General features: G+C 37.2%; 2 protein-coding genes across 6 annotated transcripts; one reads left to right on the top strand and one right to left on the bottom strand.

Annotated features, from left to right (window-relative positions):
• Positions 1-266: 266 nt before the first annotated feature.
• Positions 267-1,049, bottom strand: LOC101889998 (small integral membrane protein 8). 3 transcript variants are annotated; one of them, XM_059129226.1, is made up of 3 exons: positions 1,011-1,048; positions 563-926; positions 267-504 (listed from the first exon to the last, which is right to left on the bottom strand). In XM_059129226.1, exons 2-3 carry the CDS (start codon positions 674-676, stop codon positions 349-351), a joined length of 270 nt encoding a protein of 89 aa, XP_058985209.1. In that variant the 5' UTR covers positions 677-926; positions 1,011-1,048; the 3' UTR covers positions 267-348. The 3 variants fall into 3 exon arrangements, with proteins under 3 accessions (XP_058985209.1, XP_058985210.1, XP_005187620.1); XM_059129227.1 differs by having other exon boundaries at positions 1,015-1,033; XM_005187563.3 differs by having other exon boundaries at positions 563-1,049.
• A 2,191-nt stretch (positions 1,050-3,240) lies between these two features.
• Positions 3,241-7,467, top strand: LOC105262084 (nucleolar protein dao-5). Of its 3 annotated transcripts, none has more exons than XM_059129224.1 (4): positions 3,241-3,468; positions 3,647-5,464; positions 5,868-5,975; positions 6,333-7,121. In XM_059129224.1, the coding sequence occupies exons 1-4, from the start codon at positions 3,370-3,372 to the stop codon at positions 6,708-6,710; spliced, it is 2,403 nt and encodes an 800-aa protein (XP_058985207.1). In that variant the 5' UTR covers positions 3,241-3,369; the 3' UTR covers positions 6,711-7,121. The 3 variants fall into 3 exon arrangements, with proteins under 3 accessions (XP_058985207.1, XP_011294188.2, XP_011294187.2); XM_011295886.3 differs by having other exon boundaries at positions 3,243-3,468; positions 5,868-6,035; positions 6,917-7,467; XM_011295885.3 differs by lacking the exon at positions 5,868-5,975 and having other exon boundaries at positions 3,243-3,468.
• Positions 7,468-21,154: the final 13,687 nt, after the last annotated feature.

The following is a 21,154-nucleotide window of genomic DNA, read 5'->3' as shown; positions in this document are numbered from 1 at the left end:
TGGAAGTATATTGTAAAATAATTTACAAAATATAAGAAAAATTTTTATGATTACTTGAGCGGTTGTGGGATATGTTTATACCTATACTTTCTGTGTATAGATAAAATAGGTATGTATTAATAAGAAAAAACTATAGTAGTAATAAGAGTGCCTATTTCAGAATATATATTATTTCAAGCTTCCATGGATAATGTCCAAGAGCAGAGATATTTAATATGTAACCTAAAGATTTTTCACAGGCTCATTGGACTCTAAAAAATCAAGACTAAATTTGATTTGGGTTGTATTTGAACAAACTTTTGTAAAACAATAAATAAAAAAACAAATCTTAATTTCACATTATTAATGTTAATCCCATTTGGATTTCTTCTTTGTGAAAACTTCTCGTCCATCTTCTTGTACGGCAGCATAATAGCCTAAACTTTCATATTTCATTCGCATATACGTTATATATCCAAAGACGCCGGTTATAGCCACAAGCCCTAAGCCCATAATGATTTTATTCTAAAAAGAAATAAATCGTACACTCATTAAAGAATATCAAATGTTCCTTGCAACATACGGGTCTGGTATAGAGTTCAAAATTAAGCACTCTAAAAACGTTTGTGGTACGAATCTGTCGTATACCATCTCCAGCCTGGGCTGCGGGTTTTCCTTCAGCTTCCTTGCCACTCATTTTACACTAGTGAATTGTTAAAATTATCCGGCAAATTTTAAATTTTGCCTATTTTATTTTTATATTGTTGTACAAATAAATACAGCTGGAAAAATATTCTCGAGTTGCTGGAGACACATATATGGCTTTTCTATCCATGGACCATTAATTGGAGGTTATGTTGGCGGTCGGGTTTTGTTTATTGTTTTTTTAGTCTTTTAAATCACGCACAATCTCAAATCACACATATACACATTTGTTCTATTTGTTTCTAAATTATTTATATATAAATTTTTATACGAAATTAAATAATTAATTAATAAATTAATAAATTAAAATCAATTGAATGAATTACCAACCGACGCCACCGAGAAAAGAAAAAGAAGTAAAAGAAGTAACGAACAAAGGACACTACAATATGGCAACACTGAAAAGAAAGACAGCACAGAGAGAAAATCGAAATAAAGATGGAATCAAAAGGGAAAGGCGGACAACACAAAAGGAATCAAAACAAAACGGCCGACAACACAGCAACAGATGTTTAAGATATGGGTTATCATTTTACGATGATTAGCAAACAATTTGCTATCGATTCTTTGTGATTAGCAGAGACCAATTTTGAAATTTATTTCATAAAGGGAATATCAGACGACACGTGTTTTACAAATGAGCTGTCATATTGTTGATATGTTGAAGAATACAGCATGGTAGAAGAAAACTAACATCCCACAAAAACTAACATCCCCTAAAACGTTTCCTAGGATGAAGGGTTTGAAATCTTTATATGTTTCAATCCAAGCAAAGATAAATAAACTTAGTCTTAGATATGGAACACGTATGTTTTTATGTGAAAAGGAATGCCGAAAACAAAAGATTATTTATTATTTTTGTAAAACCTGCCTCTCGTCATATGAAAATATTTTGGATATGGAAATAGATTTTATTTAAAAAATGACAAGGTTAAGTTCGCCAGAAAAGGGTTGCATTCATGGTACAATAAAAAGGTAAGGAAGAACTAACAGCTGATTACAATTGTTTTCTAGGTGTGCCCGACTTCTGCCAATTTTGTTTATGTATTTATTGTTTTGAAAATAGAATATTTTCAAATTCAATGATTGACAGACGAGGGACGGGTATTAAAGCTAAGATTTTTTGGTGTATTTTTGTCAATAGAAATATGCGCATATCAAAACTCGAAGAATTTATAGATTTAATGAAAGAAAAGCGTCAGAGGCCTTAATTTTTTAATTGCATACAAATAATATGCCACTCGTCTTACGTACATAATTATTTTAAAAAATTATTTGAAAATGATAAATAAGTTCAAATATATAAAGAGGTTGATATTACCGATTTGACTAATGGCATTATCTTTCTAAATTTTGCATGGCAGAATAAATTTAAAAAAATCTCATAACTATTTACGTTAGACGAATATCATATTGTTTTGCTCTGATTGAATAGAAATTTTTTCCTTTTTTCATACGCATATGTCTATTGACGTAAATACACTAAAACCCCTTACCAGGACACCTTATCGGCATAATTAAAACGAACTTTTTCTTTATTTTACGAGCTACAAGGTCTCGTAAAATAAATCAGATTTAATGTCAAAATTTGTTTGCTCGTGTAATAATGTTTTGTTCTGTGATCTCAATCATATTAATGGATTTTGAAATTAAATTTTGTGGTCAGATGGCTATAATTCAAAATCGATCGTTTTTGTTTTAGCTTCTTTAGATTCCGTACGATTTGGTGAACTATGAAAATCTCAATGTTCAGTGTAAATATGAAAACATAAAAAGAATGAAAGAACAAATAAATTAAGAATCAAAAGAGACCACATGATTAGAAAACACTGTAGAAGTGTAAATTGTGAAAAACATTCTGATTAAAATATTTTTTTTGTGCGAAAACAAAACTTTCTTTTTATTTTTGCATTGTGTCGGGCGGGGTGATCATTTTAATAACAAGTTTAGTGTTAATTTATAAATACATTGCTGTACTTGATTAAAACTTTAATTAACATTCAAAGTACATATTTAAAAATACATTTTTTCACAAAAATCCTGTTTTGAGCTTTTTTGTTTTGTTTCTTTTTATCTTTGCTTCAATTTATCATTTGTAAGGCCAGATTGTTTTGTTTTCACAAATGAAAATTTTTGTTTGCAGAAAACTATTGTTTTCAAGAATAAATAAATGTTAAGGCAACGTTTTGTTTATTTTGCTAATTATTTTTAATAAAAGAGAAAAAAAGTAAATTTAATTGTACTTTGTTATTAAAATATTCTTATATCACTTGAAAGTTTTTTAAAGTTACAAGTTCTCATTAAAATACAATTTCACATGCGAAATGTATAGTGTTTTAAAGCCGAAAAAAATTGCGTTTTTCGTTTTCTGAAGAAGCTAAATACGGAATTAAAATCACCTTCGCACGAAATTCGTTCCTGTGACATGCCTGATAACAAATTACGTTTGGCTGACTTTAACATCTAATGTATCTACCTTTTGTATACACGCCGGCGGCATTGTGACATTGTCTGACTTAGGACTATGGCCTCGCGGAAGAACGAACGAATATCATTCGGGATGTCATTCTTTTAAATTTTGTCGAATACACGTGTTTGGTCGTCTCGCGTCTCGCTACATAAAACCCTCAGAAGAAAAAAACACCAATTAAATTAGTAAAAAGTATTAAATATATATCAATAAAGATGGCAGTTGATAGCCAGCTAATAGATGCGATTGTGCACGAATATTTACAGAAAAAAGACAAGAATTTGGCCCAAGTTTTTCAACATAAAACTAAAGCGGTAAGTGCCATACACAACCTGATATTTTTTTCCAATGAAAACAATGTGGTCCGGTCGGGGTGCTCAACACGCGCTTTGCAGTGTGGTTGTAATTGTATGGAAATGTGTTGGGCACCTCTGGGTGGATAGAGAAAAACAAAACATGTGTTTTACCAATTCGATTTTTTTTCATTTTTAGGCTGCATTAGGAAAAGGATCTCCCAAATTGGAAGATATTTTGAAATACTATCAACAGAATAGTGAAACAAAAATACCCAATGTGAAAAAGGCAAATGACTCCTCAGACGATAGCAGCGATGAATCCGAGGAAGAGACTCCCAAGAAAACTACTGCTCCCGTTGTGAACAATAAAGTAACTGCAGCAGCAAAGAAAGCAGCTTCCAGCTCTGAAGATTCCTCAGATGATAGCAGCGAAGATGAAAAGAAACCTGCTGCAAAGCCAGTTGCTGCTGCTACACCTAAAGTAAATGGTGTTGCCAAAAAAGCAGAATCTTCAGATGATTCATCGGATGACAGCGAAGATGAAAAGCCAGCGGCCAAGCCATTGGCTAAGGCTGCCCCCGCAAAGCCAGTAGCTAAAAAAGCTGAATCTGAAGACTCTTCTGAGGATAGTAGCAGCGAAGACGAGAAACCAGCGACAAAACCAGCTGCTAAGCCAACGCCTGCTAAGGCTGTTGTTAAAAAGGCTGATTCCTCGGACGATTCTTCAGATGATAGCAGTGAAGATGAAAAACCTGCTGCTAAAGCCACGCCTGCTAAACCAGCAGCTAAAGCCACACCGGCCAAACCCGTTGCAAAAAAAGCCGAATCCTCTGATGACTCCTCTGACGATAGCAGCGAAGATGAGAAACCAGCAGCTAAAGCTGTACCAGCTGCTAAAGCTACTCCAGCAAAACCAGCCGCAAAGAAGGCCGAGTCTTCGGATGATTCTTCAGAAGATAGCAGTGAAGATGAAAAACCAGCTGCTAAGCCCACCGCTGTTAAAGCAACTCCAGCCAAGCCAGCTGCCAAAAAGGCAGATTCTTCTGATGATTCTTCAGACGACAGTAGCGAGGATGAAAAACCAGCTGCCAAACCAGTTGCAGCTAAACCAACTCCTGCTAAACCTGTAGCTAAGAAAGCAGAATCTTCAGATGATTCTTCGGATGATAGTAGTGAAGATGAAAAACCAGCTGCTAAAGCCAAGGCTGCCCCAGCCAAGCCTGCTCCAGCCAAGCCTGCTCCTAAAAAAGCCGATTCTAGCAGCAGTGAAGATAGTTCGGACGAGGAGGAAGAAGTAAAACCGAAAGCTGCAGCACCTGCAGCTGCTAAAAAGCCTGTGGTAGCCGCCAAGAAGGATTCGAGCAGTGAAGAATCCTCAAGTGATGAAGATGAAAAACCAGCAGTCAAACCCGTTGTAAATAAAACACCTGTCGCAGCAAAAAAGAAGGCTGACAGTAGCAGCTCTGAAGATTCGTCTGATGATGAAGAACCTGCCGCAAAGAAACCAGCTTTGTCTGCTAAACCAGCTGCAGCTGCCAAAAAAGCAGCAGCTTCTTCCAGCTCCGAAGATTCTTCATCCGAAGAAGAAGAAGAAGCGAAACCTGCAACTAAACCAGGTGCCAAACCTGTTGCCAAAAAGGCCGATTCAAGTTCAGAAGACTCAGATGATTCTGAGGATGAACCACCAGCCAAAAAAGCAAATGTAGTTAAGACTACACCAGCTAAGGCAGCGAAACAATCTTCCTCGGAAGATAGCAGTTCCTCTGAAGAAGACGAAGATACTAAAAAGCCTGCCGTTGCTACGCCTGTTAAAAAATCCGCTACCCCTGCAAAGAAGGCTGCTGAGGACAGTGATGATGATAGCTCCAGCGAAGAAGAAGAGGAAGAAAAGCCAGCCGCTGCTGAAACTCCCTTGGCTAAACCCGGACAAAAGAGAAAATTCAGCGAAACAAATGGCAACGCTGAAAAGAAGGATAACAAATACAGTAATTTTGTTAAAGGAGGATTCAATAATGTAAGTACTATTAAAATTTTTTTGCATATACATATGTATGTCAAGATGATCTATGAAGAAGGATTGAGATGCCACAGCTGGTATATGTCAGTATACATAATGAGTATATGAATATCGGGAATTTTTGCTCTTTAAGAAATTGCCTAAACAAAAATACAAAATATCCTTTTACCAGGACCACAAACTAATAAGGGATAAAATATAATAGTTTGTCGTTGAGCTTAAATGTAATACTATTTTCATCAATTACGGTTGTTCGTACATTCCTAGTTTACATTTGTTTTAATAATTTATTATCCTTATTCTCAATCCTTCCCTATTTTGTAGTTATGTTAAGTAAAATGTACCTCATATCTATCATTTTGTTTTCTTTAAAATATTTGATAAAATTTCGTAAAATTAGTCCAAAGGATTTGCATCAACACCGGCCAATGGCAAATTCAATAATAACAACAAAAATCAGAAAACACCACAATCGGATGGTCCCAAGAAAAATGAACCATTCAGAAGGGTGCGTGAAGAAGAAGTAGAAATAGATGAAAGAGTTAAAGATATGTCTTTCGAAGCAAAGGTAAGTGCCTCAATGTGTTGAATGTATGACAGAGCACGCGGTGTTGGCAACATGAAATTCATGCCGGAAAAAGACATGATAAGATAAAGGAGGAACAAGGAAAGTCATAACACAAATTAGCTGATTATGAACCTATGCATACTTGAATACAATTCTTCATGATTTTGAGGCACTTTCATTGAAGCAACGAAAGATTTTGATTTAAATTAAGAACATTTTGTTTAATTTCTTTGCTAATTTGTGTTGTTTTCCTTCTTCCCTTCTTTTTTGATTGTCTTTCCGGGTTGCTGAAATTAGGATGAAGAAAATGCTGGTGATGGTAATGGCGGAAAAGCTAATGGCGGCTTTAAGAAATTTGGTGATCGCAAGTCGTTTGGTGGCTTTGAAAATGGTAAAGGAGGACGTGGTGGTGGTGGCCGCGGCGGCGGCTTTGGTGACAAGGGTGGCCGAGGAGGCGGTGGTCGTGGTGGTGGACGTGGTGGTTTTGGCGATAAGGGCGGCCGAGGAGGATTTGGTGGCCGTGGCGGCGGACGTGGTGGTTTCGGTGACAAAGGTGGTCGAGGAGGTGGCGGCCGGGGAGGTGGACGTGGTGGTTTTGGAGGAGCAAACAAACCATTCAACAAATCCTTCGATAGTTCAGCGACGCCGAACAAAAAGATCACCTTTGATGATTAAATTAATTTCACCTTTCACGCACCCACCTACCCAATTTTAGTTATTTAAGTTTTGTTTTAGTCAACACCCTAAGCCAACCCTTTGAATCCATTTCCTTAAATCCAACAGACAACCAATGCATCTGTATTTCATGTTGCCTTCGCTCATATTGTAGTTTTTTTTTTTTTTGTAAATCCAAATCAATTCTAAATCCTTAATATTTACAGAAAAATGCTGCTGGCTCTTGGGGCGACAAAGCCAATCGTGACTTAAAGTTTACACGCGGTAAAAGTTTCAAGCACGAAAAAACAAAGAAGAAGCGTGGTAGTTATCGTGGAGGACAAATTGATATGGGAGTCAATTCCATTAAATTTGAGTAGAGCATTGTTGAGTTGAAAATTAGCAGAGTTATGTTTTAATATCCTCTACAAATACCACACAGATACACATATTTTTTTGTAATGACCTTTACTTTTAGACTTGTGAAATATTTTTTTTGACATTGAACTTTATACTTTACTTTGACTCACTGTGGCATTTTTTGAATGCCATAATAACAACAGTAGCAATTTTATTTTATCTTAAATCTTAACTGTCTCTCCTCCATCATCACTAGATTCATAGTGTCAATGAAATACAAAAATATTGAAAAATAAATATTTTATATTAAGCATTATATTAAATATATTTGTAAATGTATTTTAATATATATCTAATACTATTTAGCTTTAATATGTGGAAAAATACAAATGTTTTGTAAAACAACTAAGATATAAAAGCTTCTTTTTATTCTCTGGCAATTTTGGGGGAAAACGAGTAAGGTTGAATAAAATAAATTTGGAATTGGATGTATTTTAAATGTCTTCGATGATAAACAAATATTCTCCTACGAAATAATCTCTTCAGCTTTATTCTAATTTCAGACATAAATGTACGTTAAAATACAAATCTTTATTTAAAGTGATTGGTCAATTATCACGGTTAACCCGGATAAAGATTTTGTAAGTTAATGAGTGAATTGGTTCCCATGACGTACCCGTAGGTTCAAAAAAAAAAACCCTATTTAAAACATACAGCAATGTCGCAGAAACGAATTTCGATAAAAAGTTTAATTCCGATTTTGCGCTATGTTCATGTCATGGTAGAAGAATATAGGTAGACACATGGTACAATGAATTCAAGGTTGGGCAGAGCTACCATATAATTTAATTTTTTTTATTTTTCTGGCTTAATATGTCAACTTCATTTGCTTATGTGTGTGTCTTCTTTTCAATAATAAAAAATAGTTCAGAAAATATTCAAATTCGTGTGTTTTCAAAATGCTTATTGCAATGAATGCATCGACAAAATCTACAGTTTTTGTCGCGAAATAAACCATAAGAGATATATAGAACATGATATTGAAAAGAAATTTTGACCATTCATTCAGTTTTCGCGGTTTTAAATTATTTATTCAAAATCAATGCAACAAGTTGTTTCCTTTTTTATTGTTTTGATAGTAATTCTGACATTACAAGCCAAACAGGTAGACCTCTATACTTGCAATTTTTTCAAAGTTGACCTACCTTCTCTTCATTGTACCATGGGTAGACGCGTCGACACAGCTGCTGGGACAATGAACTGTCAAACCAATTTTGGAATTGAAAATGTTGAATGAAAAATTATTTAAATTTGTAAAAATTGTTGAAAAACGCGAATTATAATAGCCTCCGGCTGACGTAGTATAAGAAAACATATAAAAATCTACTTATATTTAAAAAAACATTTAAATTTTTTTGACATATCAATGCTCCCAAGCGTTGATGCATCTACCTGTATTCTTCTGCCATGGTTCATGTTAGAGCTTTTACTAGGGTTAACCAACTTTAAGGAGATTTATATTTGACGCATTTGCAATGGATATGATTATTTTAATCCATTTATATGTAAACGTACTGTTAGCTTTCTTAATTAAAAAAAATTAATTTTTATACCATACACCACATAGTGGTAAGGGTATTATGTCTTTGTGCATTTGTTTGTAACATGGAGAAGGAAACGAGATAGACCCATAGTTACTTTTGAGAACCTTCATAGAATCACTTTCTGAGTCGATTTATGCATGTCCGTCCGTCTGTCCATGTATTCTTGTGAACAAAATGCAGGTCGCATTTATTATCCGATTGAGATGAAATTTTCCAAACAATATTTTTTTGGCCCAAGGACGAACCCTATTGAAATTGGTGAGAATCGGATCAAATTTAGATATAGCTCCCATATATATCTTCATCCGATTTCGGGTTAAATGTGCACCAAATGTCCACTATCAGTCCAAATTACCTGAATTTTGGCACACCCAACCGAGTTCGGCCCAGAAGCAAGTATATAAAATTTTGAGGAAATCGGTATAGCTCCCATATATATCTTTCATTCGATTTGATCTTTAAGTCCCTCACATTCCTACTATGCACTCCACAACCGTGATATTTGGTACCACGTATTAGATGGAGCACAAAAATAGCTGTTTTAAATTTTATCGAAATCGGTTCAGATTTGGATATAGCTCCCATATATATCTTCATCCGATTTCGGGTTAATTGACCACCAAATAGCCGATATCAGCCCAAATGGCCCGAATTTTGGCACATGTGACCGAGATTAGCCTTAAAGCAAATACAACAAATTTGGAGAAAATCGGTTCAAAAAGCGCTATAGCTCCCATATATATGTTTTATCCGATTTGGTGTTTAAGCCTCTCACATTCGTAATATGCACTCCACAAGAATGATATTTGGTACCAGATATAAGATACAGCCCAGAAATAGCTTTTTGCAATTTTATCGAAATCGGTTCAGATTTGGATATAGCTCCCATATATATCTTCATCCGATTTCGGGTTAATTGTGCACCAAATGACCGATATAAGTCCAAATGGACTGAATTTTAGTACATCGGACCAAATTCAACCTAGAAGCAAGTATATCAAATTTAGTGAAAATCGGTTCAGATATAGATATAGCAACCATATATATGTTTCATCCGATTTAGTGTTTTAGTCCCTTACATTCGTAATATTCACTCCACAACCGTTATATTTGGTACCAGGAATTAGATGGAGCACAGGAATAGCTGTTTTAAATTTTATCGAAATCGGTTCAGATTTGGACATAGCTCACATATATATCTTCATCCGATTTCGGGTGATTGACCACCAAATGGCCGTAATAGCATCAATTTTGGCAAATCCGACCGAAGCAAGTACACCAATTTTAGTAAAAATCGGTTCAGATATAGCTAAAGCTCCCATATATATCTTTCATCCGATTTGGTCTTTAAGTCCCTCAAATTCGTAATATGCACTCCACAGAAATGATATTTGGTACCAGATATCAGATAAAGCCTAAAAAAAGTTGATTTTAATTTTATTAAAATCTGTTCCGATTTGGATATGCCTCCCATATATATCTTCATCCGATTTCGTGTTAATTGTGCATCAAATGGCCAATATCAGCCCAAATGGCATGAATTTTGGCAAATCCGACCGATATAGCTCTAGCTCCCATATATATGTTTCATCCGATTTGCTCTTTAAGTCCCTTACATTCGTAATATACTCTTCACAGGAATGATATTTGGTACCAGATATCAGATAAAGCCCAAAAATAGTCGATTTTAATTTTATCAAAATCTGTTCAGATTTGGATATAGCATAGCATAGCATACTCTTCACAGGAATGATATTTGGTATCAGATATCAGATAAAGCCCAAAAGTAGTCGATTTTAATTTTATCAAAAACTGTTCAGATTTGGATATAGCACCCATATGTATCTTCATCCGATTTCGTGTTAATTGTGCAACAAATGGCCAATATCAACCGAAATAGCATGAATTTTGGCATACCTGGCCAAATTCAGCCTAGAAGCAAGGACACCAATTTTAGTAAAAGTCGTTCCAGAGATAGCTATAGTTCGTAAAATGCACGATAGAATTAGATAGATTTTGATTTTGTACCAAATATATCATAGAGCTCTGAAATGCTCTAAATAAACCTTTTTACGAGAGCTCTACTAAATATGCATAGTGGTGTAGGGTATTATATAGTCGGCCCCGCCCGACTTTTGAGCTTTCCTTACTGGTTTCGGAATGAAATTATTTTTGTTTATGCAAGTGGAATTGTATTTTTACGGAAACTTGTAACTTTAAACCTCTTTCAAATAAAAGGAGTCTTGTTTTAATTACAAATACGGCTAAGCCTAATAATATTTATCTTTTTATTTATAATAATTAGTAAATTTTATTTGTTTCACAATTGACGAAAACAACTATTATTGCTTGGAAAATGTTATCTCAATTGAATGCAAATTGAATAATACATGGATAGACGGACGGACGGACAAACGGCCTGACATGCATAAATCGAATCAGAAAAAGATTCTATAAAGATCTTTAAAAGTAACTATGGGTCAATCTCGCTTCCTACTCCATGTTACAAACAAATACACAAAGACATAATACTACTATGTGGTGTAGGGTATATAAAAAATTGTATTTGTTATTGGTAAATTTGATGTTACAGGACTCTAGCTTCAGAGCAAAAGAATAAAGGTAGATGCATCAACAATTGTGAATAGTGATGTGAAACCATAGTATTTTGTTGCAATGCTCAGGCTTAATCCCTTTATTGTTGTTTTTATAAAACAACGTTTGTTTATTTGTCGAGAACGATAGTAATGTTTACCAGGGGGTAAGGCATGGAGAACCTACGTTTCGGAAAGTGCCACCAATCCTCATCAGTTCCCCTGTTTTTTGTCTGGGATATTCTCCCCAGAAGTTATTTTAAAAATGACAAAAAACTTTTTTTACTCAAATGAGATCGAAAGCTCAATAGAAGAGGAACCAAAGAATTACCTACAACTAAAATTCTTTTGGAAAATCTTCTAAATCTTACAACCTCACTTTTACATGAGCGAACCATGTAAATTTGTTTTGTCTGTTACAATAAAAACCCCTTCGTTGACCGTGCCTTGCCCATTAATAGAACAGTGTTGTGTTGTTGTAGCAGTTTTACATGTTCCGTTGTTTTTTTCCGACAAGTCCGGTTCTTCCTCAATGTCCAGGTTTAGGAATTCTGCTACCTTTATGGGCTGTAGCCATAGATCCTCTGGACGGAGTTGGGTAGGTTTGGCTGGACAATAGTTGGGCCAAAACTACCCTGATTTGCCTAGGCAGCCGACATTCTTCAGCTGCAATGGATGGGGGTGGACTCCGAGTATGGCATTCATACTGTAATTATTAACTACCTCTGCGACTGCATCAGTATGAATGCTATTCAGACCCGCTTGATAGGCTTCATGATCTAGAGGCTGTCTCTTATATCGCTGGACCTCTCTCTCTAGATCGTGCAGGTTCTTCCTGACACGCCTGGGTGGGGGAGTTCTATCCACCATATGGTGGTTAGGGTGACTCCCGCGATAACACCCAAGCAGGTACTGCAACGAAAGCATATGATTATGCTGACGTAAGGGAAGAACCTTCGTCTCCTCATGTAAATGGTACACAGGAGTCATGAGGAGGCACCCTGTTGCATTTCTCAGGGCGGCATTCTGGCAGGTCTGAATACTTTTCCACTGCGTTGCACTTGTATTCGCCGACCACACTGGAGCCGCATAGCTAACCACAGACCGACCTATCGCTTTATAGGAGGTCAACAAGGTTTCCTTATCCGCACCCCAAGTGCTGCCGGCTAGCGCCTTGAGGACCTTGTTCCTACTTTTCATTTTATCGCAAATAGCTGTGGCTTGCGCGGAAGACTTGAACATGCTATCGAATGTGACCCCAAGGATTTTGGGGTAGTTGGTGGTCGGAATTATATGCCCCTCGCACATTCAGCTGTGTTCTCATCTCCGCAGTCCATGTGGTAAATAGTGTGGCCGTCGATTTAGTGGCGGATATTTCATATTCCTCGCGTGGAAGTAGGCGGCAAGCTCCGCGAGATAGTTATTCACCCTGACACATATGTCATCAACTACAGGACCTGACGCCATGATCGTACAATCATCCGCATAAGTAACGATCTCGATGCCGTCTGGAGGGCGCGGAATTCCGGAAAGGTAGAGGTTAAACAGTTCCGGAGATATCATCCCACCTTGGGGAACTCCCTGTTTCACTCTACGAGGCTTGGACTTCTTATTCCGGAATTCCACATACGACTCTCGTCCACACATATAGTTGACTATCCAACGTTTCAAACTTGGCCGGAGGGTAGTGTTCTCAACGTCCTCGAACAGCGTGGCATGGTTGACCGTATCAAAGGCAATAGGTCGAGAGCCACCACTACTGTTCTGTGGCACGGCCTGTTCTGGTTGAGTCCTCGACTGATATGTGTGCATATGGCGTGCAATGCTGTTGTAGTGCTATGTAGTGGACGGAAACCGTGTTGATGGTTAGCAACTGAATAGCTTCCTCTGATACTGGGGAGGAGTAAGGCCTCGAGAGTCTTTGCTACTGGCGACAAAAGCGAAATTGGCCTGTATGATTCGCCTTTGCTGGCATCCTTGCCAGGCTTCAGTAGCGGGACCACCCTGCCCATTTTCCATGCTTCGGGAACTATGTGGGTGGCTAACGACAAGTTAAGGACTTTGGTTAAATACTCAACTCCCGGAGTATCCAGTTGCTTCAACATTACCATTGATATTCCGTCCGGGCCCAACGCTTTAGATGACTTAGGGTTTCGGATGACATTCGCAACATCGCCCATCGTAAACTGCGGAGGTACATCCTCGGCGGGAAGAGCTCTTATACGACGTAGTACTCTTCGCCTCGCCCTATCACTCGCGGGGTGCTCGACAAATTGGCGGTTAAAACAGCCAGCGCACCTCTTCGGATCAGTCACAGTTACGTCGTTAAATGTGACTGCTGTCCTATCATCCCTTTTTCCAGGGTTCGAGAGTGACTTTACCGTTACCCACAGTTTACTCAAATCGGTTCCAATATTGCAACACTTCAGATGGTCTAGCCACTTTTTCCGCTTATGCTCCTGTACCAACCGGTTGACTTCCACTGTCAGTTCACTGACTCTGGGATCAGTAGGGTTGCTACGTCGGAGCTCATCACGCTCATTCGCTAATACCGCTGCCTCTGCTGGGAAATTTGGTCTTACTTCGGGTATTCTACCAGCAGATATATAGCGAGCGGCTGCAGCTTTGATGGTGTCCCGGAAAATCCTTTCAGCTACCCGAACATCAGAAGGATTGGGCAGTTCTCTGAAGCGAAGGTTGGTGAACTCTCTGAACTCGGGCCAGTGGGCTTTCCCATGGTTAAGGAAAGTGCGGCGTTCAGAGGTTATGAAATCGGGAGATCTGCTGATGGAGACGATTATCCAAGAGAAATGACGGGTTGCCAAGTCACGTCATTTATCAGACCGGGTGACACGATGGTTAAATCTGGCGAACTGTGACACTCTCCTCTTATTCGGGTTGGGGCATCCTCGTTTACTGTGCAAAATGTGGAGCGTCAATCTGCTCTGCCAACGCTGATCCCCTCTGGTCATTACCTAGGACGGAATGCCACAACTCATGGTGGGCATTGAAGTCCCCTAGGAACAGGCGGTTATTGCCTTCCAAAAGTGGGCTTATATTAGGCAAGTAACGCGGTTCACAGCTATTAACCGGAGGGATATACACATTAAGCACCTCTACCTCGGCAGTACCACACTTGACTGCTACCCCCATACACTCGACGACGACATCCATACTCCGACGACGACGAGGTCGTGGACTCACTGGGGACTACGTTGGTACAGCACGAAGCAACATAGTCCCTATCGCTATAGTCTCGCAACCGGGTTAAACCGGAACAATTCCTAAAATGCACTCATCCTCTGCATCCATTACATCGCACCGAGACTGATCTATGGTGGATGGTGTTTTGGCAAACCGTACAGAACCATGGTCCGGGGTTTTCCTCAAGGCCGGCACGGACCAAAAGAATCCGGAGCAAGCATTCCGGGATGTGCTGCTCCCAATACAGAAAAATAAACAAACACGAACATGTATACACTGGGTAGGCAACCGCTGGCCGAAACTGGAGTGTTGTTGTTTCGGGTCAATCCGGTGTATTTTGTTGTTGCAAAATGATCAGGCTTAATCCCTTTATTGTTGTTTTTTTAAATAAATAAATTTGTATGTGTTTTTCTATACGACGGCGATCGGAGTTTGTTATGATATGCATTTGTTAACAATTTTTACAAAATTGAATAATTTTTTATTCAAAAATTTCAATTCCAAAATTAGTTTGACAGTTCATCGTCCCAGCAGCTGTGTCGATGCGGCTACCTCTATTCTTCTACCATAGAGTTTATTTACAAATCTTTATTCGGGTTAACCCTGATAAGTAAATTTGACAATGGAATACGTGCGGGGAATTTATTGTGATTTGTAATTTTAGCAGGATTAACCTGGATAATGAACTCTATGTTAAGGTACTTTAAGAGAATAGGTTTCGCATGGTAGAAGAATACAGGTAAATGGGATGTCATTGATATGTCAAGATCTTTAAAATGTTTTTTTTTTTTTTTCAAAAATATGTAGATTTTTATAAATTTTCTTTTACGAGAGGTTTCGAGTAAAAAGTTGCATAACTTCAACATTCTTTCAAGTCTAGGAATAAAAGTTATAGAAAACGTTGAACACATTTATTCACAGTGCTAACGGGAACCTCATAACACGGCATCCTGCACTCATGCTCAACTCGGTAACAGTACAAGTAGCAGTGTACCTAGATTCTAGGTCCTAGAACTACACATCCAAGTTTCCACACCACAATCATGGCCCAATTATAAGAATTGTGGTTATTTGCAAAAACTTTGTTTCCAAAGGAACGGTTTTAGGGTAACATTGTCCTGGATCCAATTTGAAAAAAGTTCAAATTATTTTATACCCTAGACCATAGTATAGAGGGTATATTAAATTTGTCACTCCGTTTGTAACACCTCGAAATATACATTTTGAACCCCACAAAGTATATATATTGTTGATCAGCATAAAATTCTATGTCGATTTAGCGATGTCCGTCTATGTAAATCACCCATAATCGGTTCAGATTAGGATATAGCTCCTACATATCTCGCACCAAATGGCTAATATCAGCTCAAATGGACAGAATTTTGGCATTTACGACAGAATTCAGCCTAAAAGAAAGTACTTTAAATTTTGGTGAAAATCAGTTCATATATAGCCATAGCGCCCATATATATGTTTTATCCGATTTGGTGTTAAAGTCCCTCACAAGCGTAATATGAACACCAAAACAATGATACTTGATACCGGACATCAAATACAGCTAGAAAATACCCCTGCCAAATTTTATCAGGATCGGTTTAGATTTTTATATAGCTTCGATATACATCTTTATCCGATTTTACGGTTATTGCTCACCAAATTGAATAGATTTTTATACCCTCCACCATAGTATGGAGTATATTTTAAGCTTGTCATTCCGTTTGTAACAACTCGAAATATACATATACATTGCAGTTTTTTCATCTCACCCTGTATATATATTCTTGATCAGCATAAAATTGAATTGTTTCAAATTTGGTATTTGAAGTTCGTAACGGATGCTATAACCTATGACAGAAAATTGTCTGTGCAGGTCCACGTCTTCGTATATTCGGAATTTTGCTGATTTTAGCAACATTATTCACGGATTTTTTGTTATTTAAGTTTCGCATTTGAATATGGTTTATGACAAAAGTTGCCTATGAAGGTCCACGTCGTCGTATAGACTCTAACTTAACGGTTACATTACATATTTTAAAGACTTAAGGACAGAATTTTTAACGGATTTTATTTTTTTGAAAAATAAAAAAAATCGTTCCAAATGGTGGAGGGTATTCAAAGATCGGCCCAGCCGAACTTACAGTTTTTTTATTTGTTTATATTAAAGATTATTTAGGATTTTCGTCAGATGAGCACATCACCTCATGGCCTGGGTCCCGCATTAGTTTATAAGTTTCTTTTATCACTGTTTCATGATAATAATGTTTTTATTCTTCGTACTAAACATTGTTGTTGTTTGATTTTTCCATTCACTTGCAATCAGCGAAAGTAACTTAACTAGTTTTTTTTTTGTTTTTGGTTTTAATATTTGTGCATCTCCTTTTTGTTGGTAAGTCATTAATATGTGTGGACAAGTGTAAAGGAAGGTAATTATTATAATTTTTTTTGGGACCGCAAGTTGTATACACGATATAAACTTTGGCTTCTAAAAACAATAAACATACATAATATGTAAACAAAATACTCGTTTATAAAAAATTAAAAATCCCACAATGTCTGGCAATGGATCTGCTGCGGTAATAGTTGCCAAAAAAAAAGTTACATACATATGTGTGACAATAACTTTTATGTTTGTTTGGATATGTCGGAGCGTATACTCAAAACGTAAATATAATAAAAACAATTAAAATGATATTATTGCATTTTTCACCTGTCCATGGGCCGATTTTTCTTGGCTTTTCTTTCTTTATTTTTTTCTGTCGGCTATTACACACAATGTCACTTGGGATGTCATTGACAACCGGATTTCGAATGACGTACGGCCGCAGTATGCTACACTTGATTGAAGGAAATTAAAAGCGAAATTTCAATTTAGAAATTACGTGAAACATTGGGGTTTGCGTGTGCGCTTGGTGCCGGTTTTCTTTTGTTAGTGATGATAAGAAAATTTTCGGGAGTTTTGGGATAACAAAATAGATATGCAGGGTGAGATGAAAAAACTGCAACCAACTTCAGACTGCTGTCATTCGACAGCTGTTAAAATTATTCCAGTGACAGCTCATTATATTGTTTACAAGCGTACAAAAGCATTTTGCTGAGAATTTTCCAGAAAAAAAGTTATTCGTGATGGAATGCAAGCGTGATAGTTTGATTTCTTTATATTTGGCTGGATAAACACAAGTGACTATCGTTAGAGCCCTCCAGCATTTAAATGTGAATAAATCTTTTGTGTCTCGTACCATAGCTTGTTACCGTGATACTGATAGCGTAGTCCGACGTCAAGGAAGTGGACGGAAGAAAACAGCAACATCAGCAGAAATGGTTCGAAAAGTAAAGAAGCGACTTGATCGAAACCCTCGTTGCAGTGGCCGAAAAATGGCTCGTGAACTGAATATATCGCAATATTCCATTCGGCAAATATTAAAAAATGAGCTCGGGCTAAAGCCATTGAAATTCCAAAAAGTGGAAGAACTTACACCGCAACAAAAAGAAAATAGACTCAAAAGAGCTAAAGAGTTGGATCGCTTGGCCAAAAGTGGTGAACTGCCGAATTTGGTTCTCTCCGAAAAGAAAACATTCGTTGTCCAGCAGTTTGTAAACAAACAAAATGATCGTGTTTATTTGCCAAAGAGGTCAGCTGAAAATGTGCAATGTTCTTCGGTTGCCCACCAGAACTCAAGCGCCGGCCATGATGATAGTGTGGGCTAATAAATGCTGAACATTATCGCGAAAATATTCTGGAGGAGGGTGCAAACATTTTGGCCGCAATCCTTGGACATTCCAACAAGACTTAGCACGCGCCACCCAAGAATGGTTACAAAATGAGGTCCCTCGCTTCATTTCCAGCGCACAATGGCCACCAAAATCTCCGGATACCAATACGTTGGACTATTGTGTCTGGAGTATTTTGGAAAGCAAGGTTGGCACTAAAAAATACCAAAGTGTGGATCACCTCAAGCAAGCGCTTCGTCGGGAATGGGCCATAATACCGCAAAGCAAGATTCGGGCAGCGTGTGACGGTTTCATTGGCCGTTTTAAGGCCATAATTCGTACCAAAGGTGACCAATTCGAACAAATCTAAACCACTTCTAAAATTTGATGCTCTTTCCGACATTTTCTTTCTTTCTTTCATTCAATAAAATTTAAGATTTAACTGTTGCATTATTTTCATCTCACCCTGTACGGTACATTCTGATATTCGGTATTGTCATGGTTTTTGCGACATAATTCACCAGAATTGTTGCAAATTTCCTATTTGAAGTTCGAAATGGGTACTACAACCTATGACTGAAAATTTCGTATGCAGGTTCACGTTTTCGTACACCTCCTATATAAGGGTACCCCCCGATATTCGGTATTTTGATGAACTTATCGACATTATTTACCAGAACTATTTCAAATTTTGTATTTTAAGTTCGTAATGGATAATACAGCCTATGACAGAAACTTGTCTATACAGGTCCACGTCGTCGTATAGACCCTAATACATTTTAACAGAATTTTTAACGGATTTTATTGTTTTGAAAATTGCCAAATTTGTACCAAGTGGTGGAGGGTATTCAAAGTTCGGCCCGGCCGAACTTACATTTTTTTACTTGTGTTTTGTAAATTTGTGCAAGTTCCTTCCAAAATGTGGAGGCTATTAAAAGTTCGGCCTGGAAAAACTTAAGCTGGGAATACATAAAGCGCATATTTGGCTGGCTTAAGTCATCGGCTGGCTTCTTCGGAAATGAACAAAGGAGCCTAGGGCCAAAATCGAACTAGGTCAACCTAAAACTCTTTTGTTCAAAGACCTAAAATGGTAAAGACTAGACAAAATGCATTTTGAGCAAAGGGTTTGTGTCTACAATACATAGAGTAACAGCTCATGGCAGAGACATGTTAATATAAAAACCACAATTACAAAAACAGATAACAAAAAAAAATTTGAAAAATCCAAAATTTTGGTTTCAAAATTCTATTCCATGGACCTTTCCGAAGATTTGCACATTGCCTTAGCGGTTTAAACCAGTCAACATTGGTAACTATGTTGTCATGATATCGTAACAACAGAGTTATTTTCACAGGGTTACCATATCTTGAACCTGTCTTGTCCTATCTTTACACTTCTATGTCTTTGCTTTGTTCAAAGACATAGAAGTGTAAAGACTAGACAAAATGCATTTTGAGCAAATGGTTTGTGTCTACAATACATAGAGTAACAGCTCATGGCAGAGACATGTTAAGATAAAAACCACTATTACAGAAACGGATATCAAATAAAAATTTGAAAAATCCAAAATTTTGGTTTCAAAATTCTATCCAAGGACCTTTCCTTTGAACAAAGCAAAGACATAGAAGTGTAAAGATAGGACAAGACCGAGTCAAGATATGGTAACCCTGTGAAAATACCTCTGTTGTTACGATATCATAACAACATAATTACAAATGTTAACTGATTTAAACCGCCAAAGCAATGTGCAAATTTTTGGAAAGGTCCTTGGATAGAATTTTGAAACCAAAATTTTGGATTTTTCAAATTTTTATTTGATATCCGTTTCTGTAATAGTGGTTTTTATCTTAACATGTCTCTGCCATGAGCTGTTACTCTATGTATTGTAGACACAAACCATTTGCTCAAAATGCATTTTGTCTAGTCTTTACACTTCTATGTCTTTGCTTTGTTCATCTACGAAGAAGCCAGCCGATGACTTAAGCCAAGGTAGATGTACTAGGTAATCGCATCAGCCCAGCTGACGGCACCATTAAATGTCAAAACAAATTGTTGTATTGAAGAATTCGCCCTAAATGAATGCAACAACAAATTTGTTTATGTTGTCTTCCCTAAAAGTACCTTTTTATAATATTTCAAATAATTTAAGAGCAAGTTTAGAGTGAAACCAGTAAAAAAATTAAAAGAAAATGAAGGAAGGAGGTTAGAATGGAGTGCAGCTTTAAGAATTAAGTTGGCCTCAACATCTAAGATTCCCAAAGCACATCATGGGAAGTAGTGCAAGAATTCGACTCTTGCCATTTACAGTTACGGAAAACTTTTGGTTTAAACCAGTAAAATATAGTCATTATAAGTTTCTTGGTTTAAAAAATATCGCAATACTACAATTAATACTTATTTTACTCTTATTTGTTTTACAATAAAAACTTTTATTGCGACGTTCGTTTACGACGAGAGGCACACAAAATAAAATGTAAGCAAACACCTCGTTTCTGATTGGTTGAAACAAATTTGCCGCAACCTCTAAATGTCATGGCGAATCTATGTTTTTCGCCTTAGATGCCAATTTTGACATTTGAGGGGACCACAAATGTTGCTTTGTTGTAGCAATTCGCCGATGCGGTTACCTGTTAGATCTACCTTGGTCATGGCGAATCTATGTTTTTCGCCTTAGATGCCAATTTTGACATTTGAGGGTACCACAAAAGTTGCTTTGTTGTAGCAATTCGCCGATGCGGTTACCTGTTAGATCTACCTTGACTTAAGCCAGCCAAATATGCGCTCTATGTATTCCCAGCCTTAGGGCGCAAGTACATAAGAAGCTTGAAGTCATGGGTGGGCATATTTTGTGACATTTCATAAAGGAAGTACAGAGCCGCACTAAAATCCTGCCGTCGTTTTCCTTTATAATTTGACATTAATATGCCTAGCCATGACTTCAAGCTTTTTATGTACTTCCTCCTTTAGTTCTTTTTTACTTGTTTTGCAAATTTT

This window comes from Musca domestica, unplaced genomic scaffold (assembly GCF_030504385.1).
Source record: "Musca domestica strain aabys unplaced genomic scaffold, Musca_domestica.polishedcontigs.V.1.1 6, whole genome shotgun sequence".
Taxonomy (NCBI): domain Eukaryota; kingdom Metazoa; phylum Arthropoda; class Insecta; order Diptera; family Muscidae; genus Musca; species Musca domestica.
The sequence above is the reverse complement of the archived record's forward strand: the minus strand, read 5'-3'. Positions and strand labels throughout refer to the sequence as shown.

What these genes read in the sequence shown, in the direction of transcription:
- LOC101889998 (XM_005187563.3), bottom strand. Translation starts at nt 676, where the DNA reads ATGAGTGGCAAGGAAGCTGAAGGAAAACCCGCAGCCCAGGCTGGAGAT. An exon ending in TTGAACTCTATACCAGACCC is followed by an intron (nt 505 to 562) that starts GTATGTTGCAAG and finishes ATTTCTTTTTAG; the next exon opens with AATAAAATCATTATGGGCTT.
- LOC105262084 (XM_059129224.1), top strand. Translation starts at nt 3,370, where the DNA reads ATGGCAGTTGATAGCCAGCTAATAGATGCGATTGTGCACGAATATTTA. An exon ending in TTAAAGGAGGATTCAATAAT is followed by an intron (nt 5,465 to 5,867) that starts GTAAGTACTATT and finishes TCGTAAAATTAG; the next exon opens with TCCAAAGGATTTGCATCAAC. An exon ending in AAAATGAACCATTCAGAAGG is followed by an intron (nt 5,976 to 6,332) that starts GTGCGTGAAGAA and finishes TGCTGAAATTAG; the next exon opens with GATGAAGAAAATGCTGGTGA.